The sequence below is a fragment of the Thunnus maccoyii genome, chromosome 6 (genome assembly GCF_910596095.1).
Source record: "Thunnus maccoyii chromosome 6, fThuMac1.1, whole genome shotgun sequence".
Classification (NCBI taxonomy): Eukaryota; Metazoa; Chordata; class Actinopteri; order Scombriformes; family Scombridae; genus Thunnus; species Thunnus maccoyii.
This window is the reverse complement of record NC_056538.1, coordinates 4,492,378-4,513,373: the sequence shown is the minus strand read 5'-3', so window position 1 is coordinate 4,513,373 and position 20,996 is coordinate 4,492,378. Positions and strand designations below refer to the sequence as shown.

General features: G+C 40.4%; 1 protein-coding gene across 1 annotated transcript; it reads right to left on the bottom strand.

Moving 5' to 3' along the window:
* Window positions 1–4,598: 4,598 nt before the first annotated feature.
* Window positions 4,599–20,786, bottom strand: LOC121898823 (A disintegrin and metalloproteinase with thrombospondin motifs 15). The gene is made up of 8 exons (XM_042414272.1): window positions 19,139–20,786; window positions 15,841–15,973; window positions 13,215–13,382; window positions 9,992–10,275; window positions 9,724–9,901; window positions 9,369–9,544; window positions 8,123–8,298; window positions 4,599–6,750 (listed from the first exon to the last, which is right to left on the bottom strand). Exons 1-8 carry the CDS (start codon window positions 20,312–20,314, stop codon window positions 5,973–5,975), a joined length of 3,069 nt encoding a protein of 1,022 aa, XP_042270206.1. The 5' UTR covers window positions 20,315–20,786; the 3' UTR covers window positions 4,599–5,972.
* Between the last annotated feature and the right edge of the window lie 210 nt (window positions 20,787–20,996).

The following is a 20,996-nucleotide window of genomic DNA, read 5'->3' as shown; positions in this document are numbered from 1 at the left end:
AAGATGTATAACTATGTCAGTTGCCCCCTGGTAAATGTATTGTTGCATTAATATTTCACTTATGTAGCATTGCCTACAAGCAACAGGAAGTGAAGCCTAAATGACACATAGTTCATCAAATGTATATACAAATCCCTACAATTTCCAATATGTCATCTCCAGCGCCACATAATCCACACAGGAAATAATGTTTTACCCATTCACACAGTGTCCGATAATCTTTAAAATTCAGAGCTGTGTCAACCGACCTCTAGTAGCAATACCACAGCTGTTGCTCCAACTGACGTACACAATGTGCAAGGGCCTGTTCATCACTGCTTGCAGCTTTAATTATTATTGTCATTTGACTGAATTTATTATAGTGCCTTAGTTACAATTTTTTGTTCTCTAAAAACATTGAATTGCGTATGATGTAACTGTTATTTTGATATAATGAGGTAGGTCTGATGCAATGCCCGAGGTTCAGCTGCGTCAAATAAATTCTTATTCTGTTCCATCATTAAAAAGGCAATTATATTCCTCTTTTATCATCTTCCCCCTAATAATAATAAAAAATAATTAATAAAAATGATATGATGATGATAATGTTTGTGAAAGACCACTCTCCCTGCATTGGAATGACGAATTTGTTAACTATGATACTATGACAATGTTTACCCTTGGTTAACTTGACTTTTTGCTTTATTTTGAATTTGCATATAATTCAGTTTGATATGATTTGAAATCACGTGAATACTCAAGCTCCAACATCATCTGTATTAAATAAATATTTGCGGTTGCCTGTACATCGTTGCAAGGCTGATACTTTTTTTCTCCAAATATATGTTCATTCATATGAATAATAATATTAATAATAACAACAATGAATCAGAAGATAAATATATAAGATTCAGTCATTATCATGGTAACATCATGTTACACTCACGCTTCTTACCCATAATCACTGCGCTTTCATAGACGCTCAGAGCAACTGCTCTGGCCGTCCATTGACTCCAACGTTAACCCGACTGCAGCGCTGTATGTCACTGTGAGCATCAGTCCCATTGGAGAACCGAGGGTTCATCATTTTTTAGATTTTTAATATGATTATCCTAATTGACTTTCCATTGGCGTTGTTCCCATGGCACTGACACATAATTTTAACATATTACGTGCCACCACCACGTAATGCGGTATTAAGGGGTTGTGGTCATTTAACATGTTTCTGTGACGTCAAGTTGCCCATTTCCTATAGCCCCTCCTCCTGTTCCATTAGCATCAAACAACATATCCATCGTTCTTAACCATTAGCACAGAGTCAAGGCCACGCAGGAGCTTTATGTATTAAAAACACGTCAAATATAAACTTGTTTAATATTAGCGGTTTATAGCTTTTATCCAAAAATACTGCTATTAGTATGAACCTTTAAACCCTCTTATGAGTCCAATCTTTGGGATGAGGGTGTCCAAGTGTGAGAGACGTCTGTCCAACAATGCATCAGGCTTACTGGGCAGGCGCTGGCCAAGCAGGGTGTGTTATTACAGTACAGCCGGGACAATGGAGCTTGAATCAGCAGAATACCAAAGTGGATGAATGAATGTGTTTTTATCAGCGGTCATGCTTCAGTTCAGAGAGAAGCTGAGGTATCAAGACTGTCTCATCTCATGTGATGGAAGACTGCGTGGCACAGCAGATATCTGCTGTAACAGATACTGCTGGAGCGAAGGGAGACGTCGAAGAGACAACAGATATCCAACCAGTCTGTCATTTAGTGATGTGGGATAAACAAACAGTAGGACAGTGATATTTTCTTATTGTCTTAATGTACAATACCTGAGGAATAGCTGAAGCTTCAGACAAATCATCAATCATGATTCAACATTTGGTTATATTCATATATATATACTTTATTTTATACAGCTAGATGAATGTATACATAGTATACAATACAAGACAAAACTGATAAAAAATAACATTATCTGTACATGGTGTGAAAAAAAAACACAAACTAACTGTACAATACCATCTTTTAGATGGTAGAATTGGTCCACTTGAACCAAAACGCACAAGAAATGAAGAGTAGAAAGAATCTGTTGTCGAAGGACATGTTGGGATTGTGTCAATCAGTACAAATGGTTATCAATCATCCATCTATGATATTTATGAGATGGTTAAATTGGTCTCTCTGTATCTCCCACAGTGGATTTCTGTCTGTTTGATTGTTCAACATCGTAAACATGTAACTTTGTAAGTCCAGACAGAGGCCCTTGCATTTCAAATCTTAGGGTGTGACACCACAACTGGACTTTTACCAAATATTTTTAAGACTTCTGATCCATTTCCTGTTAAACTCTACATATTTCCAGCTGTGCTGGAAATGCAGTGACAGTTCTCCAATGAAATGAATACAATCCCAACAAAACAACAAATTGGGATGCCAGGATGGAGTGTACAACAATTGCTGTTTGATTGTGTTTTAGGGTGTATTTTCTCATTAATTTTGCAATAGATGTGTTTCATAGAGAAAATAAGTATTTTTCTGCTTGCATACGCAGCTTTACCCAAGAGTTCAATAAAGGGAATAAGTGTAACACCAGGGCAAATGATCTAACCATATACAGTTTGACAGTTGGGACATTGTAATGATTGGCTGACATGATGCATGCGCTTGGCAAAAAAATAACAACAACAAAAAAAGTATGCATTATGTCATCTCATTAAGGACTAGAGGTATCAAAGCAGCGATGCAGAAGAAGGGCAGAAGCCTGTGAAGGCAGAATAACTGCCAGCAGCAAACAAGCATTTTACCCAGAGAAACACAGCATTTTTTTAAAAAAAATTTTAACATAATATTAAAGTGATCCTCTAATGAAAATAAAATAAAAATAGATATAAAAACATCTATTGAACACCAAACACCCCCTATATTTTTGATGAGGGTCTGTAAAAAGTTTGTAGTGGCTGGATTACTGTCAGTTACAATGGTTACAATGAGCTCCAATGGCAGAAAAAGTGTAAACTTTTTAAATTTTCACTGTGAGTTATTTTGCTGATTATTTTTCTCGATTAATCAATTGGTCTATAAAATGTCAGAAAATAGTGAAACATGCCTATCATAATTTCCCAGAACCCAAGATGATGCCATGAAATTTCTTATTTTGTCCAACCAACAGTCCAAATCCCAAATATGCTCAATTTATTATCAAATACGGCAGAGAAAAGCTCTCACATTAGAGAAGCTGGAACCAGAAAAGTTATTGCATGATAGATACTTAACCAATTCACTGATTATCAGAATTGTTAGTGTTAATACATTTCTGTTGATCGATTCATTGACTAAATGGTGGAATTCAGTGTTTGGGTGAGGTATCACTTTAGGGCAGTGGTTCTCATCCAAAAGTGGACCATGGGTCAACTCTGCATGGGTCATTAGCGGGTCAACTTAGTCAAAAAACACTTTACTTTGAATTGTAGCAAATTTCTGGAATAGTGCTTTTATTTGAGCTACAATGTGTTACTTTACTGCACAAGTAGCCTATCAGTGCTATCAGTGCACATTCATTGACTGCAGCAGACTTTCAGACTCTTTGCTGCTGGTAGCAGAGACTGAGAGATAGCACTACACAACATGCTAAACAGTTATGAAACCAAACGCATTCAGCTTGGTTTTCTTACACTGAACAATAAAAAGAATTTAACATTTTATGCAGTATTAGCTGGGGTTGAAACCTTAGTTAGTTTTAACACAAATTACACTGTTGCTGCTGTGCTTCTTATTTTATCTTTAAGTTTAAAGGTATATGTAACTATTCCACATTAAAACGTCTACAAACAACTAGACCTCTGTTACATATTTTGTTGTGTACGTACATAATCCAAAATGTTTCCAACAATTTTTAAACCCAGAGGAATCCGTAATTTAATCAAGGTAATGGTCCATTTCATTTGGTCGCCTGTCAATGGTGTCATACCCCCTCTACCAAAGTATACGCGCACAAGATGCATGTATTGGTGTTGTCTTGTCTGCCACAATGGCATCTACCAAAGGGTATTGTGTTGTGGTTGCCTCCAGAAACTGTCATAAATGGACTTTTATTCAGTTTTAAGCCACATTTTTATGATAGCATTTTAGATCTTGGTCATTTTTGACTATATCTTTTAACTGGATGAAAGATTTTAGTCATCGGACATCTGGATCTTAAGTTATCAGAGAAACAAGCTGAGCAAACGTTAGCAGCAGCTCAGCTAACAGCCCCTCCCAGAGGTCCTGTGTCTGTCAAACAGCGTCAGTGACGCACTGATTTTTAAACATGAAACTGCTTTATTCAGTGTTTTTACCGTGTTTAATCTCTGTGGGCGTTTGTTTCGGAGAGGAGGAGCCATCTGTGGATAATTCAGCTCCCAGTAAAAACCAGCTGAATGTCTGGATCTTAAGTTGTTGGAGAAACAAGCTGAACAAACGTTAGCAGCAGCTCAGCTTGCAACCCCTCCCTGACATCCTGTGTCTGCCGAACAGCATCAGAGAAACACTGATTTTTAATGTGAAACTGCTTTATTCAGTGTTTTTACCTGTTTTAATCATCTGATCTGTTTGTTTTGGAGAGGAGGAGACCTCTGCGGATAATTCAGCGCCCGGTAAAAACATCCTGAATGATGAACACTGAAGGAATCCTAAAACAGGAGAAGTTGGTTGTTTAACAAGACAACTCCCATTATCCCACACTACTTGACAACGTCATCAAACTCCGTCTTTTGTTATCGTTTTGATTGAGAGACCCATAGTGGCAGAAATTACATATTGTGTTTTTAAGTGATCCAATTAAACTTCAGTTATTTAGTTTTCATTATGAGGTTTTGCCAGTTGGGAAACACTGCTTGAAGATCTCAATTACGAAAATGCACAGTGATGATACTTTGAGTGAGCCATGCTTCTGTTCACCTCATGCAGAGAGATGCTTCTCACAATACTAAGACTTTTGAAGGTTATAACTCTTTGGCAGTGCAGAACAAACAGCTGAGCTTCAGCACTGGTCGGTTTGCTTAACACAGAACAGACACAGATGATTGCACCATATAACAGCCTACATTCATGTACGGAACGTGTTAAAAGCTAAACTAACTAATTTCCTTATAAAATGTTATATTATAAATGTTTTCAGATTTTTGGTCATGAGAAAAATTCAGGAATTCTTTGATCCAATTCATAATTTGTGTGAAAATGTAAGATTATATCAAGTATGTAGGACATACTGACAGTTTTTCATTTGGGAAGGTATGTAAAGCTTGTTGTTAAGATGAACTGACTCTGAATGGCAGCGTGACAGACTGCTGATTTTCATTTTGCTACATCAGCCAGATAGTTTGACAACAGCCAATAGCACTGAACCGACAAAAACAGAAAAATAAATTCCAGGTGTTGAACGTTGCAGATACAGTACTGTGTTTCACATTTCGATTAGTTCCTCACTGAAATGAGAAAAATGTCATTGCTTCTGATAACAGCACAGTGTGAGTGTTGATGCTCACCTTTTCATCTGTTTGTCCTGAACTTTCACTTCTCTCTGCTTTTGAAACCTCATCCCATTCATACCAAGAAATGACGTGTGTGCAGATGTGTGTGATGAATGTCTTCATCTAGATCTCTGTTCGTTAGTGTATATGCACAGGCATGTGTCATCTGTCCTGGTAGAGGTAGACTAACCATAAGTCAAACCTGCCACAGATGGTTTGACAGTTTAGGAGACAACAGCTTTCCTTCTTTTCTCTTATGTAAACAGATGTCTGTCTTTGCAAACATGGAGGAAGACCCTCTCTGTCTCCACTGGCTTTCTTCTGAGCAGACATCCCTTCAGACACAGTTGCAGCTGCATTTGAGTGTATTTTCACCCAACAAAAGCCATAAAATCATTAGCATGATGATTTGGGCTAATGTCCATGTCAAATTGTCATTTCGACTGCCAAAGGTACGTTCTCAGACTGTGTCTATTCTGCTCTAACATGGCTTCAGATTGCAGAGGTCTAGTTCCTGAGGCTTCCTCCTTCCAGAGCAGTGGTCTCTGGGTAGATTAAGACCATTCTCAGTCACACAGCGCACTGGCCGCCTTTTAAAGCCCCTTCCGCAAGACTTGGAGCAGTGAGACCAGACCCCTACATCCCATATGGGACATGGATCCCCGCATGCTCTCACTGCGACAGGCTTATCAGCACTGGCACAGTCTGCTGCAGGACGCCCTTCCATGCTTTGGCACTGTACCAGCCTCTTTTGCAGACCATTACCACATGTCACCGTGCATGCATCCCAACTTCCTGTCACCCAGTGACTGACCGGCCTCTTACCCATCAACTGCTTCTTAGCTTCTACTTTGTTACTATCCGCCAAGACACTATTCTGTGCTGCGTGGCTTCTATCCTCTTTCCGCAGAGTCTTCTCTTCCTTACTCTCCTTGGCCATATAGAAGGAGTAGCGCACCCTGGGAGGAGTCATCTTCCCGACTGAGAGCACCTCCACAGTCAGAGGCTCTTGGAGGGGTCTGGTGGCCTGCAAGATCTCCACAGATGTGGAGGTGCCGCTGTAGCGCAGTAGGCTGCCCTTCACCAGCAGGTCGCGCTCCACAGCTGACACCACGTAGTTGCCATTCAACAGGTACTTGCCGTGTCGATTCTTAACTGCTAAGTAGTTTTCATCACTGACCATTCCTCGGTAGCCACGCTGGCGGATGTCAATGTTGGAGGCGCCAACAGGCAACACCACCACAAAGTTGTAGCCATGACTGGAGAGGAAGAATGGAGAAAAAGTTAAATATTGACAGTACTGACTAGACAGTGGTTATTGAGCCCCAGTATTGCTTACAGTTATGACCACACAGGACCTGTTGTTTCCAAATGCAAAGATCTTGTTACTTGTCTTTACCACTGTGTTTGAACAGTAAGATTTCCTATCAAATCCAAAAACACAATTTATAACATGATTGTCAAGGCTTCAAAATTTTCTAGGCCTTCATCTCCAATAAAGGAATGCTCTAGCACTTTTGGAAATCCTTGTTTCTGTCTTAATCAAAGTCCAACAAGAATATTAATTTAATCCCTATGCTTTCAGTATAGAGACTGGTTTTAGACATGTCTAGCCTAGTTTAGCACACAAACTGGAAGTCTGAGGAAACACCTACAGTAGCTTTTATCATAAGTAACAAATATGCCTTAGAGCAGCTCTAAAATTGCCTTATTTAAATGTTTTATCTTGTTAGCTCACAAGCTAGCCACAATACGTCAAAATACTGTTATACATAAGCTAACTGCTAGTTAAAGATCCCCTCCATACATGTTTTGAGATGTATAAAAAATACTCTTTGAATAATAATTTGTTTCAGATATAGTTTTTCCACAAAAAAGTTCAATGATCTCTTTTAAATCCTTAAAATTACATCTCCATTCTCAGTGTATGTGCACATCACACTTGTGTAAGTTGAATACTGGACCACTTCACTGTTCATATGGAAGCCTGACTGTTGTTCAAAGACACACTTGAAAAATTGTGAACCCATCCTTTAAATTTAAGGGTACACTGAGTTCTACATGGAAACTGTGTGATTTTATATCTTTAGGCTTGCCTGTAATTTACTTTAACAATTTCTCCACGCAAGTTTGCACTACTATTGTTTTGACATGAATGATAAAATACTTTATTTCAACACTGGGAATTGCTATGTTAATGGCACGCTGTCAAAATATGTTCCTAGTTAATTTTCCTCTGTTCCAGAGTGTATTCCTATCTTAAACACACACTTGCTGATTAGGGCTGCATGATCAATCAAAATAAGATCATTATCTCAATTCAGGCCTCTATGCAATCTCATTATTATGTAACAACAATTCTGCCATGTTTGCATTAGTGGGGAAATTCCTTGCATCAAAACAAACGTACTGAATTTCTCCCTTAGCGGCATCAACAAACGACAAGTATGTTTTTCCATGTGATAAACTGCACACGAGGAGGGTGGGACATCAACGTAAATGAATGTGTGAGAGACACAGGGATTTGTTTTGGGGTACATCTGGTTTCAGGTGAGCATATGAGTGGAAAAAAATCATTTACTAATTAAACATAATGCTAAAGACTATAATATGTGCTGACACACTACTTACATGGGTTTGGTGAACATCCCTGAGACCTTCTTGCAGCCCTGGTTGTCACCGCCACACACACCACACTTGTCAAACTTCTTGTTAGAGTCCAGCTTCCCATCGCAGCCTGCTTTGATGCATTTTCCCTGAACACATACAGCTGAGGTGTCGGGAGAGCAGGGTGTCCCATCCACAACCTGCAGGGTTGGAGGATTTAGACATCACATTACAGACATTACATGCTGATCTTTAGGTGGATAACATGTAAGACTGAACAACAGAGAGAAAGAGAGAACGAGATAGAAACTGTTTGCCACATATGTGGTCTACCAATCTTTACATACTTCATTCCTCTGACTAAACAAACATAGTGAACAACATAAATAGGAAATCAGAAGTAGCACCAGAGGGATTGTACAATGTCCTTTTGTGTAAACGAGATGTTGGCTTGTACAGCTATATGAGCTTATTTCCTTGCTGGTTGCATAAATAGTTGCTGACAAGCCAAAGCTGTGAAGTGATACTGCCCTGGCATGTTTCCCTTTCTCACCACTCTATCCATCCTGCAGCAGCAACCACTCTCTGTACTGCCACTAATACATCACCTCTCACTGCTTTGCTGCTGTTGTAGCAGTTACATGTCTTGCATTGTGGATAAGGGCCAATTTGTACTGAACAAACAGTTATACACCAAACCTTGGAACATACATGAACAGAGAGCTGTTCAATATTTCTACCTCTATAAGTATTTTAGCTACACCTACCACAAGGTTTTGACTCGTGATGAGGTGTTCAATGACAAGGTGTTCAGATTGCATTAGCAAGTACAACAGTTCATACCCATTTAGCACAGAAAATTAAGAGTTCCCCAATGTCATGTCTTTTCTATAAAAATCTTTCTAATCACAAGTGTCGCAGGACTTTGCTTTTCATTTCAGCATAATGAAAGCTGACAGAGCTGCATTTGCACCACAGCTAGTAATTATCAGACTCATATCAGCCTGCAGATGGTTGGGTAATTATGTTTTTCCGGTAATGTGAAAGCAGTCAATATGTCATTTGCCTAGAACTTTTCAGAACTCACTGGCATTTCTCTACTTTATTAACACAGCATGCCCAAAGGGTTGTCTCATAAATCCAATTTATGTTCTCAGACTAATTCCATTTTATTTCAGGTGATGGAAAATTGAACAGTTGATTATAACAAAAACAATCTGATGGTATGTTTGATATAAGAAATGGGGAAAATACCAAATCTGCTTCATACCTTTGGTGCAAGAACATAGAAGTACCCAGTCCCGTTGGCACGGCAGATGAGCTTGCATTTGTCCTTGGGAGAAATTCCCGAATATTTGGGAACCCAGACCACGGAGGCGCCCAGTCTATTGGTGTTCAGGTTTAAGCCATTGAATGCCTCACACTGCTCCTCACGGAAACTCTTACCTGGACGCGTAAAAACAACCTCAGGTTAGATTGACATCCACGTCGACACTTTTGACATCATATAATCCACTTAAAGTTTTGCCATCACAGCATTTCCTATACCAATTACACACGTTTTTGTGTCTTATGCTTAAGTTATGTGTTCCTGTGTGAATATACAGAAACAGAAACCAGTGTACCTGTTTCAGGACAAGAGTTGAGGTTGCAGGAGCGATATTTGATACGAAGGCCATAGCAGTATTTGCCTCCATTCTGAGGAACAGGGTTGTCACACTCTCTCTTGGCCAGCTGGACTCCTCCACCACAACTTCGGGAACACTCTCCAAATGCACCCCACTTCCCCCACCGGCCATCCACCTGGAACAAAAGAAAAAACAGGCACCATGGTATATTGATTTGTACTAAAGTGACCAGGCAGGACAGAAGTGCTCTCTTTCACAGTCTCACCTTGGTGTGCATGGTGCTGTTCTTATCAGTGCATGCCCCTCGGTAGCAGACCTTGCCGTTGGCACAGCTGGTGCCGTCTGCCCAGGGGAAGTGTCGGGTTTGGCAGACCAGCTGTCCACGGGCCTTCCCGGTGCACCACAGCCTGGAGCAGGAGTGCATGTAGGGGCAGGGCTTAGAGCCTGGGCCAAAGGCCAACTCACACTGACGATGCAGGCTGTAGCTGGAGCCGGGCAGGTTGTCTGGGAGAGACAGCTGCTTCTGAGGCTGGTCCAGCAGACAGTCTCCTACAGAAACAAAACCAACCCTCTATCAAATCAGACTGCTGCAATCTCTCATATTGATATGAAAATCAGGGTGACTTTATGGCTTTGGTGTGGAAGTGGTCAAAGATTATTTTATTTAAAGCCATCATGACATGTGGGCTTTGTTTGCGTCTGATGAACTTTTTAAAACACTGAAATCTTTAAGCTGCACTAATCAATGTTTTTATTTTAAGAATGAAGAAAATGACTGTAATTTGTAAGGTGTCCTTTGTAGTAACAAACTAAGAATCATCACCCAACTCTGCAGCTCTCTTCATCTCCACAGAGCGGTTTAGCATCTTTCAGCTTATTGTTTGGGTTTTTACAACCTGCAACTTTACTGTTTAGTTCAGTGTCATTGCTCTATTCAGCCTTAGTCCCAGCTTCTGCAGAAGAAGTTTCCAGCAAAAAAGTTCTGATAAACTGTTCGCTACCTGACCAGCACCAACCTGCAAAGATACAAGGTTAGCAACTAGCTGGTGAACATAGTGAAGCATTTAGCAGCTAAAGAGCCAGATATTTTCCTCAGGAGTTGGTGTAGACAAAAATAGAGTGAATGTTGCTCTATGTTTGCTCATTGTGCAACTCTTAACAACTTGTTGCACTTCCCCACATTGGCTAAAAAACAATTAATGCATCTTTAAGAACAAATGAAAAATTTAATTGAAGTGATTAAATCTCTACTGCCACAGTATTGTGTGATAAACTGATGTAATGAAAATAGTGAATTGTGTTTGCTGAGTTTGAGACTAACCAATTATTTCCTATGCAGGCATACAGGTATCTTGTTGGTAGTGAAGTCAGAAGTCATAGAAATGGCAATTTAAAAAGAATATTACATATTAATCAAAATGGCGAGGTAGTGTAAGGTAATGACCTGGTTGCACAAAGATGTATGACTGAAAACTTATGGATGATAGCGTTAAAGGAAAGTTCAAAACTGTTCATTCAGGCAAAAAAAACTGTCATTCTCATTGAAAATTATTGCATCATATGATCAAGAACAGCTATTATTTCAACATATAAATAATGCATGAATGAGATTAAAGCAGTGTGCACTGTTCAATAACTTTGTCCTCAGTCTGAACAAAAGCAGAAGCCGCTCTACATGAGACAGTGCAGGCACCTGATAATGTTTAGATTGAGCAAATGACTCATGTAGCAGAGACAGTTGTGTTAAACTTAGTAAAGGCTCATTTGTTTCTTACAGTAAGTGAGTTGGTCAAGGGGAGGTGATTATTTGGTGTGTTTAATTTAGTCCATTACACAGAATCCACTTATAGTTACTTATGGGAGTTTATATACACAGAAAAATACTTGGAATAAGGAAGCTGCAGCTACTGAGGGGAAAAAGTCAAATGACATACTAATACACTTCTGAATGTTTTATTGAATGTGGATACTGCAAGTGGAGACTGTATATCATAATCTGAAATTACATCTCAAACTAAAGTACTTCCTCAGACAGATTTATTCAATTCCTTCAGTTTGTTATATTTGTTTTATCCCAGTTTCAAGTGTAATTCTGTCATTTCTGTAAGTTTTGGGGATGCATTGCATGCTGGTCTATTGAGGCATTTAGGAATGCGCTGCTGCCATTTCTGCAGTAGATTGTTTGAGTTGCATCAGTTTGGTTGGTACAGGATTACCAACCAGATATCCAGAGTTGAGATCCTATGAGAGATAAATTAGTTTAAGTATGTTTTAATGTGCTTGAGGGGTAGATTTTTCCATTACTTCACCACTGATGTGTCTCTTAAAGAAAATATGCCTGTTGTTAGATGTCCACGGTCTCCACCAACAACTTATTTTCCCTGCTATGTTAATTAATTGTTGTCCACTTGGAGTCAGAACACCACAACAAGTTGGAAATCACACACGTTTGATATAACGGCTTAAATTTTAGCAAATGATTCCCTGTTTACTCATTCAGCAGACACAGTAGAGCAACATTAGCATTCATTTGGAGTCATGTTTCTAATAAATAAAAAGAAAAGTCCACTCTTCTTTTAGCTCTGTTCTGGTCTCCATCATCTCCTGAGAAAAATATCAGACTTTTTAGCTGCTAAATGCTCCCCTATGTTCACCAGCTAGACACTAACTGGTGCTGAGCAGATAGCATACCGGGGGTTTATCAGAACTTTTTCGGTGAAAACAGCTGCCTGCCGCGGGTGGAAAAAAGATTGATGATAATGGTGGGAGTGAACCAAAACAGTTAAGTAGTTGTGGGCCTGAAAACCAAAACAATAAGCTGAAAGACACTAAAATGCAACATTTTACTGAGGGGACCTGCAGTGTTTGGCTATAATTCACTGTTGGTTCAACTCTATGAGTGGCCCCTTTCATATTACACATGGTTATTTGATCTATTGTTAATATAAAATTATTGATTAGTGCAGCTTTAAATAAGCCATTTTTAATTTAAGTAAACCTTTATTGTTTTGATTCACTTGTCAATGTAGTCATGATGTCAGTTCTCTTTTTATACTGGCATACGGTTTTATCTTTTTGCTATTGAATTTTGGTGTGTTATTTATTGTGAAGTGATGAAGTGTGTTCACTTTAGATATAACTAGTTTTTTGAGGATTAGCCACAAATTGTGAGAAACTACACTAAAGACTAAACACTCATTGCCATAGCCGTTAAAAAAGAATAGAAATATTTCCTTGGGCCTGTATAGTCATGGTAAAACATAATAACATAATCTAAAATATTTTGAAATGTGTGACAGTTTTTTTATCTGTGCAGTCAAGGACTTCCAAGTTGAAGCTGAAATTGAAATTACAAATTTAACCGTGACAAAAGAGAGGTCTGTTTTTTTGTGGGTACAATTAGATTACAACCAGCTGAGAACACGGAGCCTGGACAGAATTAGTGGTCCATCTGAGTCCAGAGACATATACAGGAAGTGTTTACTAACCATGACCTCTGTCCAGGAACTCGGTAATGATGGCTGCACTGCACACAGACCAGGGCCGGCTCCTGTCGATCTGAATCAGTGTGGGAGACATCATGTGGTTGTCCTTTAGTTTCCCAAATACCTCCTCACATGCCTTAACATTGTCATGGGGCATGTTGAAGACATGGCCTTGTGGGAGAGGGTGGGGTGGGAAAAGAGACAGAAGGTCACGTCTTTGTTACAGTATTTCTATTTTCAGTTGCCCTATGATTTAAAACACTGAGTAGATACAGTAAACTTTCTGTGGTGATGACAGTGACATATGAAAATATTAAGACAAAGAGAAACTTTTGCCAGACATGATAACACACATGTATGTATAAGGTAAAGCTGACTCAATTTGGACTGATTTGAAGCTGTTGTCATAGCAGACAGGAATGCAGTTATGCATGGGAATATAAAGCGTGGCATACGTCCATGTAGCAAACCAGGCCTGACAAGGGAATTAGTTCCCAAGGAAATCATTTAATTCCCAAAAGACGAACATGTAGTTCTTTCCAAAAGAAAAAACAAACAAACTGTGGTTTCAGTGTGTTCAATCATGAGACAGGATCATTTTAAGTGGAAATTGTGTAATTAGTTAACATATATGAGGGCACTGTAAACCAATGCCTCTCTTGGGGCCTCAGGAGTTACTTGTGCAACTGGTCTCAGGCATGAGCCCTGCTTCGTTTACAGCCTTCTCAATCACTGCTTATTGAAAATGTGAAAGACACTGTCACTTGTATTATTAATAGGATTAGCCTTTGACAGATTTAGGAGTGTGTAAAACTATATGCAGTTTAATACCACCTATTAAATTGCATCAAAAAAGCAGAAAAGGAAATATTAGCAGTGTTCAACTTCAGATCTTATTCCATTTTCACTTCTGACAGATTAAAACTGACCATTTAAAACCACAGAATGCAGAAATGTTTTTTGTAAATGGTCATTTTAGTTAACAAGTTAGCAAGAACATTAGAAACTACAATTTAGCATTTAAAAGAATAGTTCAGCATTTTAGGAAATTCATATTGCCTTTCTCTCCAAGAGTGAGATGAGAAAATTGATACCAATCTTGTCTGTGTTGGAGCCAGGACATTCTTAGCCTAGCTTAGCACAAAGACTGGAGGCAGGGGGAAACAGCTAGCCTGGTTCTGTGCAAAGTGAAAAAGTATGCCTACCAACACCTCTAATGTTGTCTTATTTATACAGTGTAGCGTGTTTTTTTTTTATCTGTACATAAAATAAATGTAAAATGATAGTTTAGAGGCAGTTATGTGTTGGAGCTATTTCTTGACAAACAACAGTGTATCCATCCACCTAGCACTATTGTGCAGCATCTCCGGCTATAGCACTGGTTAATAGATATGGTTGGTGAGTAGAGGTTTTAGTTTTGGTGTCTGATCAGTCACAGTGGTACCAACCCTGGCAACCTCACTGTGACAAGAAGACTTTGGGGTACAAAGCCACTGGGCCTGGCTTTCAGTCGTCAAGAAATAGTTCCAGCACATATCTCAAACCACAAATTGCTGTTTTTACATTTCTCTTTCTGTGCAGGTTAAACAAAACAATACAGTGTATAAATTTGTGCGCTTTAGAGATGTTTGTAAGCTTCACTTTGTAGGCACCTTCTTATGCTAAGCTAAGCATAGTTTAGCTAAGCTAGGCATAAACATATCCTCATTCCAGCTCCGTGCTTAACACAGATGTGAGATCACTCATTACTTCTCATCTGATACAGTACAAATGTATCAAATAAGTGTACTGTATTTCCCAGAAATGGCATTGAAAAACTATTTCAATGATATTCCCTCCCTAACTGAGTTCATGGTCAGTATTACAATGGCATATCATCATATTAACAAGGGTATGAGTGTATGCTCAAATACAATGGACATTTATATATCCAAGACCATACTCTAATACTATAGAGAGGACACATCAGTGTTATTTCTTTTCCCTCATTCCTCTCTTTTCTTTGCTTACTTTTCTGTTGGCATAAAACATAACAGACTAGCTGTCCTGCTAAAGATAAGTGTACATTTGTTAGTTAAATGTTGTCATGTGAAATACTTCATGGTGACATGAGCACAGGTTTTTCAAACAGTTATCTCTCACTTGCCATTTGCAGCTGCCAGTGTGCAAAGTTATGTGGCACAGCTGTAATGTTGAACATGCTTGGAACTCAACCCTGCTCTGTAGGAACTTTCATTCTGCCCACCTAATTAGGGACTGAATTACAAATGAACATTAGGTGAATGCAATTACATAGGTCATAGGATTGAAACACAGTGGTTCTCTGGGACCAGGACCAAGAACCACAGCCATATAGATCATCAGGAAAGTTGCAAAGCCCTCCAGCCAGGCCAGTTTCCATACTGATTATGCATGTATATGTCTGTCAAACCTAAATGCAGAATTCCTTTGACATTTTAAGCTAAGGTTATATGCACTACTTGCCCTGAGCATATCTCACCCTGAGTCCTGCTGCATTTGGTCCAAGTATACATTAGCATAAATCTAAAATGCATAATGTGAGTGTCCAGTCCCTGCTGATCTGCAACATTTTCCTCAAATGTTACCAATGACAGGCCAACCTTCTTACCAAGTTCATGGGCAGTTGTGAATGCAGAGGGCAAGCCGTCATCCTCGATGACAGAGCAGCTCCTCTTCGGGTCACACATGGTCCCAACGTCAGCCATCCCCAGTGTATCACAGGTTGTGGACCCGCAAAGATCCTGGTGACACAAAGGCATGGGTGTATATTGTGAAAAACTGGATAAAATCAGATAGGCTTCGACCCATGTTCCAATAGTGTTTTGTGTGGCTGAGCCGTGAGCTACATAATGAACACACCATGAAGGCCACTAATACAAAACACATGTGACTCTAGTTTGCTTATTGTTGCTCTGTTCTCAAAATATATTGACACAGAGGGTCAAGGGAGATCTCCCACCACAGATTTCCTCTTGGTTAAGGAGGTAAGAGGAGAGCTTGGAAGGACCAGATGAGTCCCACCTGCAGCACATAGTCCAGGGTTAACCTAAAACTAAAAATGTCCACTCTACTACAGCCTCCTCTTTACAAGTTTACTACTAACTCTCCTGCTATCTCCTCTTCTGTCCTTCACTGCTGATTAGTCATATCTGACCAGTCAGACATCAAGTCCACAACCAAGTTACCCCCTAATAAATATATACATGACGGGTGACAAATTAAAGGAAAAACTGATACAGGCCTGAATGCTTGACTCCTACAGTGAGGGGATGTGGTGGCTCTGTTATGCTTTGGGGGGCAGTTTGCTGGCATGGTTTGGTTCCGCTTGTCCCCTTAGAGGGAAGAGTCACTGCAAATCAATGCAAAGTTGTTCTGAGTGATCACCATCTTCCTATGATAAAACATTTCTATCCTGATGGGAGTGGTCTCTTCCAGGATGACAATGCCCCAGTGGTGTTCTTCAGCCTTGGCATTGATTCTATAGTGTCTGAACTCTTCCGGAGGGATGAACACCATTCTTCCAAAAGATATTCCCTCATTTGCTGTTTTGATGATGGTGGCGGAGAGTGCTGTCTAACACATCAGTCCAAAATCTCCCATAGGTGTTCAGCTGGGTTGAGATCTGGTGACTGTGAAGGCCATAGCATATGATTCACATCATTTTTATACTCATCAAACCATTCAGTGACCCCTCGTGCCCTATGGATGGGGGCGTAGTCATCCTAGAAGAGACCACTCCCATCAGGATAGAAATATTTCATCATAGGATAAAGGTGATCACTCAGAACAACTTTGTAATGATTTGCAGTGACTCTTCCCCCTAAGGGGACAAGTGGACCCAAACAATGCCAGCAAAATTCCCCCACAGCATAACAGAGCCACCAGATCTATTCACTGTAGGGGTCAAGCATTCAGGCCTGTACCGGTTTTTCCTTTAATTTGTCACCTGTCTGTACATATATATGTAGTAGACATGTTATGATTCAGTTTAAGGAATTACATTTACTTCAGTTTTCCAATGACAAGTTAGCAGTGAGTCCCTTGTGTCCAAGATGTAACAATGTGGTTTCTCTTGCACTTATGTTTTGGTCCTGTCCTTCATTAGTTAATCTTTGGTCTTCAATATTCAAGTCTGCTTTATGCAACAAATTAATTTCACCTAATCAATTAACTGCTATATTTGGAGTGTTACCACTGGATGTTGAGGTATCTGACCCTCAAAGAAAAGCTGTAGCATATGCTAAGCTGGCTAGTTCATACTCAGAAACTGAAAATCTGACAAACCTCCCTCGTTTAAAATGTGGATACCGAAAGTGATGTCACTACTACAACTTGCGTTAGGGTTGATCTATAAATATTATAATGACATGGATATCATTCATTGCTGATGTTAAACATTAAAGAGACTGGCTCAACAGACTGGCTGACACGCAAAAGAACTTTCATGTTGATCCAAGTTGTGATGGGATGACCTGACTTCTACTTAGGACACTTAGTTGCCTACAGCTGCTGCAATTTTCTCCTTCTTTTTGATTGGACTGAATTGTCTCAACAACTATTGGATGGTTTTCCATGACATAGTTTAGACATTCACGTTCCCCTTGGGAGGAATTGTAATCTTTTTGGTGATCACTTAACTTTCTATGCAGCGCCATCATCAGGTCAAAGTTAATGACATTTCCATCAGCCTCAGCTGTACTTTTTGTTTAGTGATAATTAGTGCATGTTGGCAAGCTAACACACTACAGAGAACAAGGTAAACATCACACCTACTAAAGATTAGCATAGTCTTTCTAGCATTAGCATTTAGCTCAAAGTCCCACTGTGCTTGAGTGCAGCCTCACAGAGTTGCTACCATGACTGTAGAATCTTGTTATTTAATATTACAAGAAAAGTTATGACCCTTTTTCCACTGGAACAATTCAATATTATTGGAACAATTGCCATGACTCACTGGTTATCAGCAAGATAGTTTCAAGCCTTACTAAATAGTTTTTCTGTGACTAACACCTTTTTGTCAGTTTAAGTATTTCTGATATGGAATTATGGTGTATTAAAATGAATTTCCTGTGCTTTCATACTGAAAGTATGAACTCATAGTGGACGTTGAACTTGTTAACCCAGTGTTACAGTGAGGCCTGCTGATGCCAGAAGCACCCTCTGCCAGCCATGTGTACTCCACACCACTCGCTCTCCATAACCTATTACAAGAATTTTTCCAACGCAGCAGCTGTGCTCATTGTGCCCTACAAGGACAACAACACCGGACCTGGACTTTCCTACATATAATTGCCCTTAGTGTAAATAAGGGAACTTTCCCAGCACTGGGATGATTCTTCACTGGCTTTGACCTTGAAGTGTTTTTGTATGTTGCTATGCAGTGAAGGAGAGAGACTGTGTATCAGATGGCCAGCCAGAGCCAAACTGGACCTAATGGAAAGCAGGCACCAGCGACCAGGCATCAGAGGAGAGAGAAAAGTTAGTGACTATGGAGAAAGATTTACTAGCTGGTGGTCACAGCTCTGGTGGCCACATGGGATTATCTGACAGCTGAAACCAGTCTGAATGTTTTAGATAGTTCAGCTTACATCTGTTGGAATGAAGGAGGGATTCATTTGGACTCTAATTGGATTTTATACACATTTCTGATCATTATGAAGGAGCCTTTTATGGGCAGATAGTGACCCAGTTCTTATTCCTTACAAGCAGAGAGAAGTGAGGTCTTTGATGGAAAGAATTGGCTCACTTGCTCTTTTCCAGTGACTCATTGCAGCAGCTTACACAGAACTAAGTGGAGGAGACTTGCAGAGCTGTGCAGATGACAGGCTGCACCAACACACAAGTTGTGTATGAGTACAACATTTCTATTCTATTCTTTGAACCACCGATGTGATGCAGCTCTTTACCTGTTTGGTGAACAGTATAGCGGTGTCCCAGTACTCAGGGTGCTTGTCGTTGTGTTTATTCAACTTCTTCTGCCAGGAGCAGAAGTTGCGCAGAGTCAGGGCTGCATTACTGGAAACCTTAGGTCCCTTGTCAGCTTCATTTATCACCATAAAGCCCACAACCACTATGTTTATGGAGTTGAGAATGCTGGGGTGCTTGTAAAGCCTGGCTGCGACTGACATCAGGGTCAGGAGGTAATGCTTCAGGTCATCCCCGTGAAATTTAGCCATAGATTCATCTGCCACCACCAGCACCTCCACAAACCTGGGGATGGAGGCAAACCTTTTGGACCTCCCCAAGGTTTTTAACACAGTTTCAGTTAAGCCATCAATCTCCAGTTCGCTCATGTACTTGTATTTCTCCAGGGAAGCGCTGAAGTTGGAGTCAGGTGTAACTCCACACCTGCTGGTGAAGTTGCCGCCCGGGTGCGCAGCGCCTCTACGGCGGCGGATGACATGCGTCCTGTCGAAAGTGTTTCCAAATCCAGACGCGACTGCAGCTTCTTCACTCCTGGTCTGGCTGATGAAGTATTCCATGCCGTTATAGGAGAACCCCCCGTGAAGACCTTTACACAGGCTGAGCGCGGCGAAAGAGTCCGGGTCTGAGTTGACATCACCGGAGTAGAAGCATTCCCTGAGGTCAGCGGTTGCAGAGGCGTTGGATGCTGAGGAGCCGTTATCGGGTGGCATGATGCCCGATGCAAGGAAACTAGAATCCGGCATGAGGTGCAGGTAGAATTCATGTTTAAATGCATTTAGCCTAAAGACAATTTGTCTTTCATTCATCTGCTCCGCGCGCCGGTGCAGATGCTTTTCATGCTTTTGGTGATCCACGCGAACAGGTATGCAGAAATCTACCTCCATGCAATGTGTTAATTTCATATAAAGAAGCACTTTTGTAAAAACGATCAAAGAACTAATAAGTATAGCCATGTCTGCTCCTGCTCTGCAAAGTCCACTCTGTAATTCAGCTGCGGTGCGTTTGCATGCAGCAAGAAGTTGTGCGCAATTGCACGGAGCGCCGCTTGTTCTCAGAAAACTATGCACCCGCGCTGCTTTCCTGCTTCTCTCCCATCTTGCACCGTTTCCACTCTGGCCACCAAGTTCTCGGAGCTGCTGAGCTTTAAAGTCGCGCATAAACACTGATGATCAGTGTCAACTGAAATCTGAGTATGCGCGCAAGAGAGTGCTCATTGGTCATGCGTCTCGGTTTGTGCTGCAGACCGCAGCCACTTGTAACTCTCCAAATATTATTGTTGCTGTACAGCATGTGTGACAGGAGCTGGAGCAGCATCACCCCTCCCACTGAGACAGGCAGACAGGGCTCAAACACAAAGGGAGCAAAAGGCATTTACTCCAAACTGCACCTTTATGCACCTGCACCTTAACATGTATAATGCAAACTTTATGATGTAACACGTCTCCAAAAACTCTGATGTTAGTTTCTTCTTCCGTGTAGTACTTTTCTCCTCTTTTCTCTGCTTTTCTTTCATCATGTGAACAAGACAAATAACACAACTCATTAAATATGCTACTCCTGCTTTCAAAGCATAAACATTACATAAAATGAGTGTACATGAATAAAGAAACACCAAAATTCACCAAAAGAGTAAACATATGAACACTGATAGTCTTCTCTGCATATACTCATGCAGATGAAAATATTATAATGTTATAAGCACAATGACATGCAGGCAAAGAGCGACACCTGTTTGCATCAGGAATCTGCTTGCGCCTCAGCGCGTCTGTGCGCCTGGACACGTTTGCTGTACTGTGGCGCCATCTGGTCATAAATACGTTCAACTGCACCTCCAGGACT

Coding starts and splice junctions, on each gene's coding strand:
- LOC121898823 (XM_042414272.1), bottom strand. CDS start 20,314: ATGCGCGACTTTAAAGCTCAGCAGCTCCGAGAACTTGGTGGCCAGAGT. Junction 9,902..9,991: donor ACAGCACCATGCACACCAAG/GTGAGACTGTGA, acceptor CTTTTGTTCCAG/GTGGATGGCCGGTGGGGGAA. Junction 8,299..9,368: donor TCTATGTTCTTGCACCAAAG/GTATGAAGCAGA, acceptor CCAACCCTGCAG/GTTGTGGATGGGACACCCTG.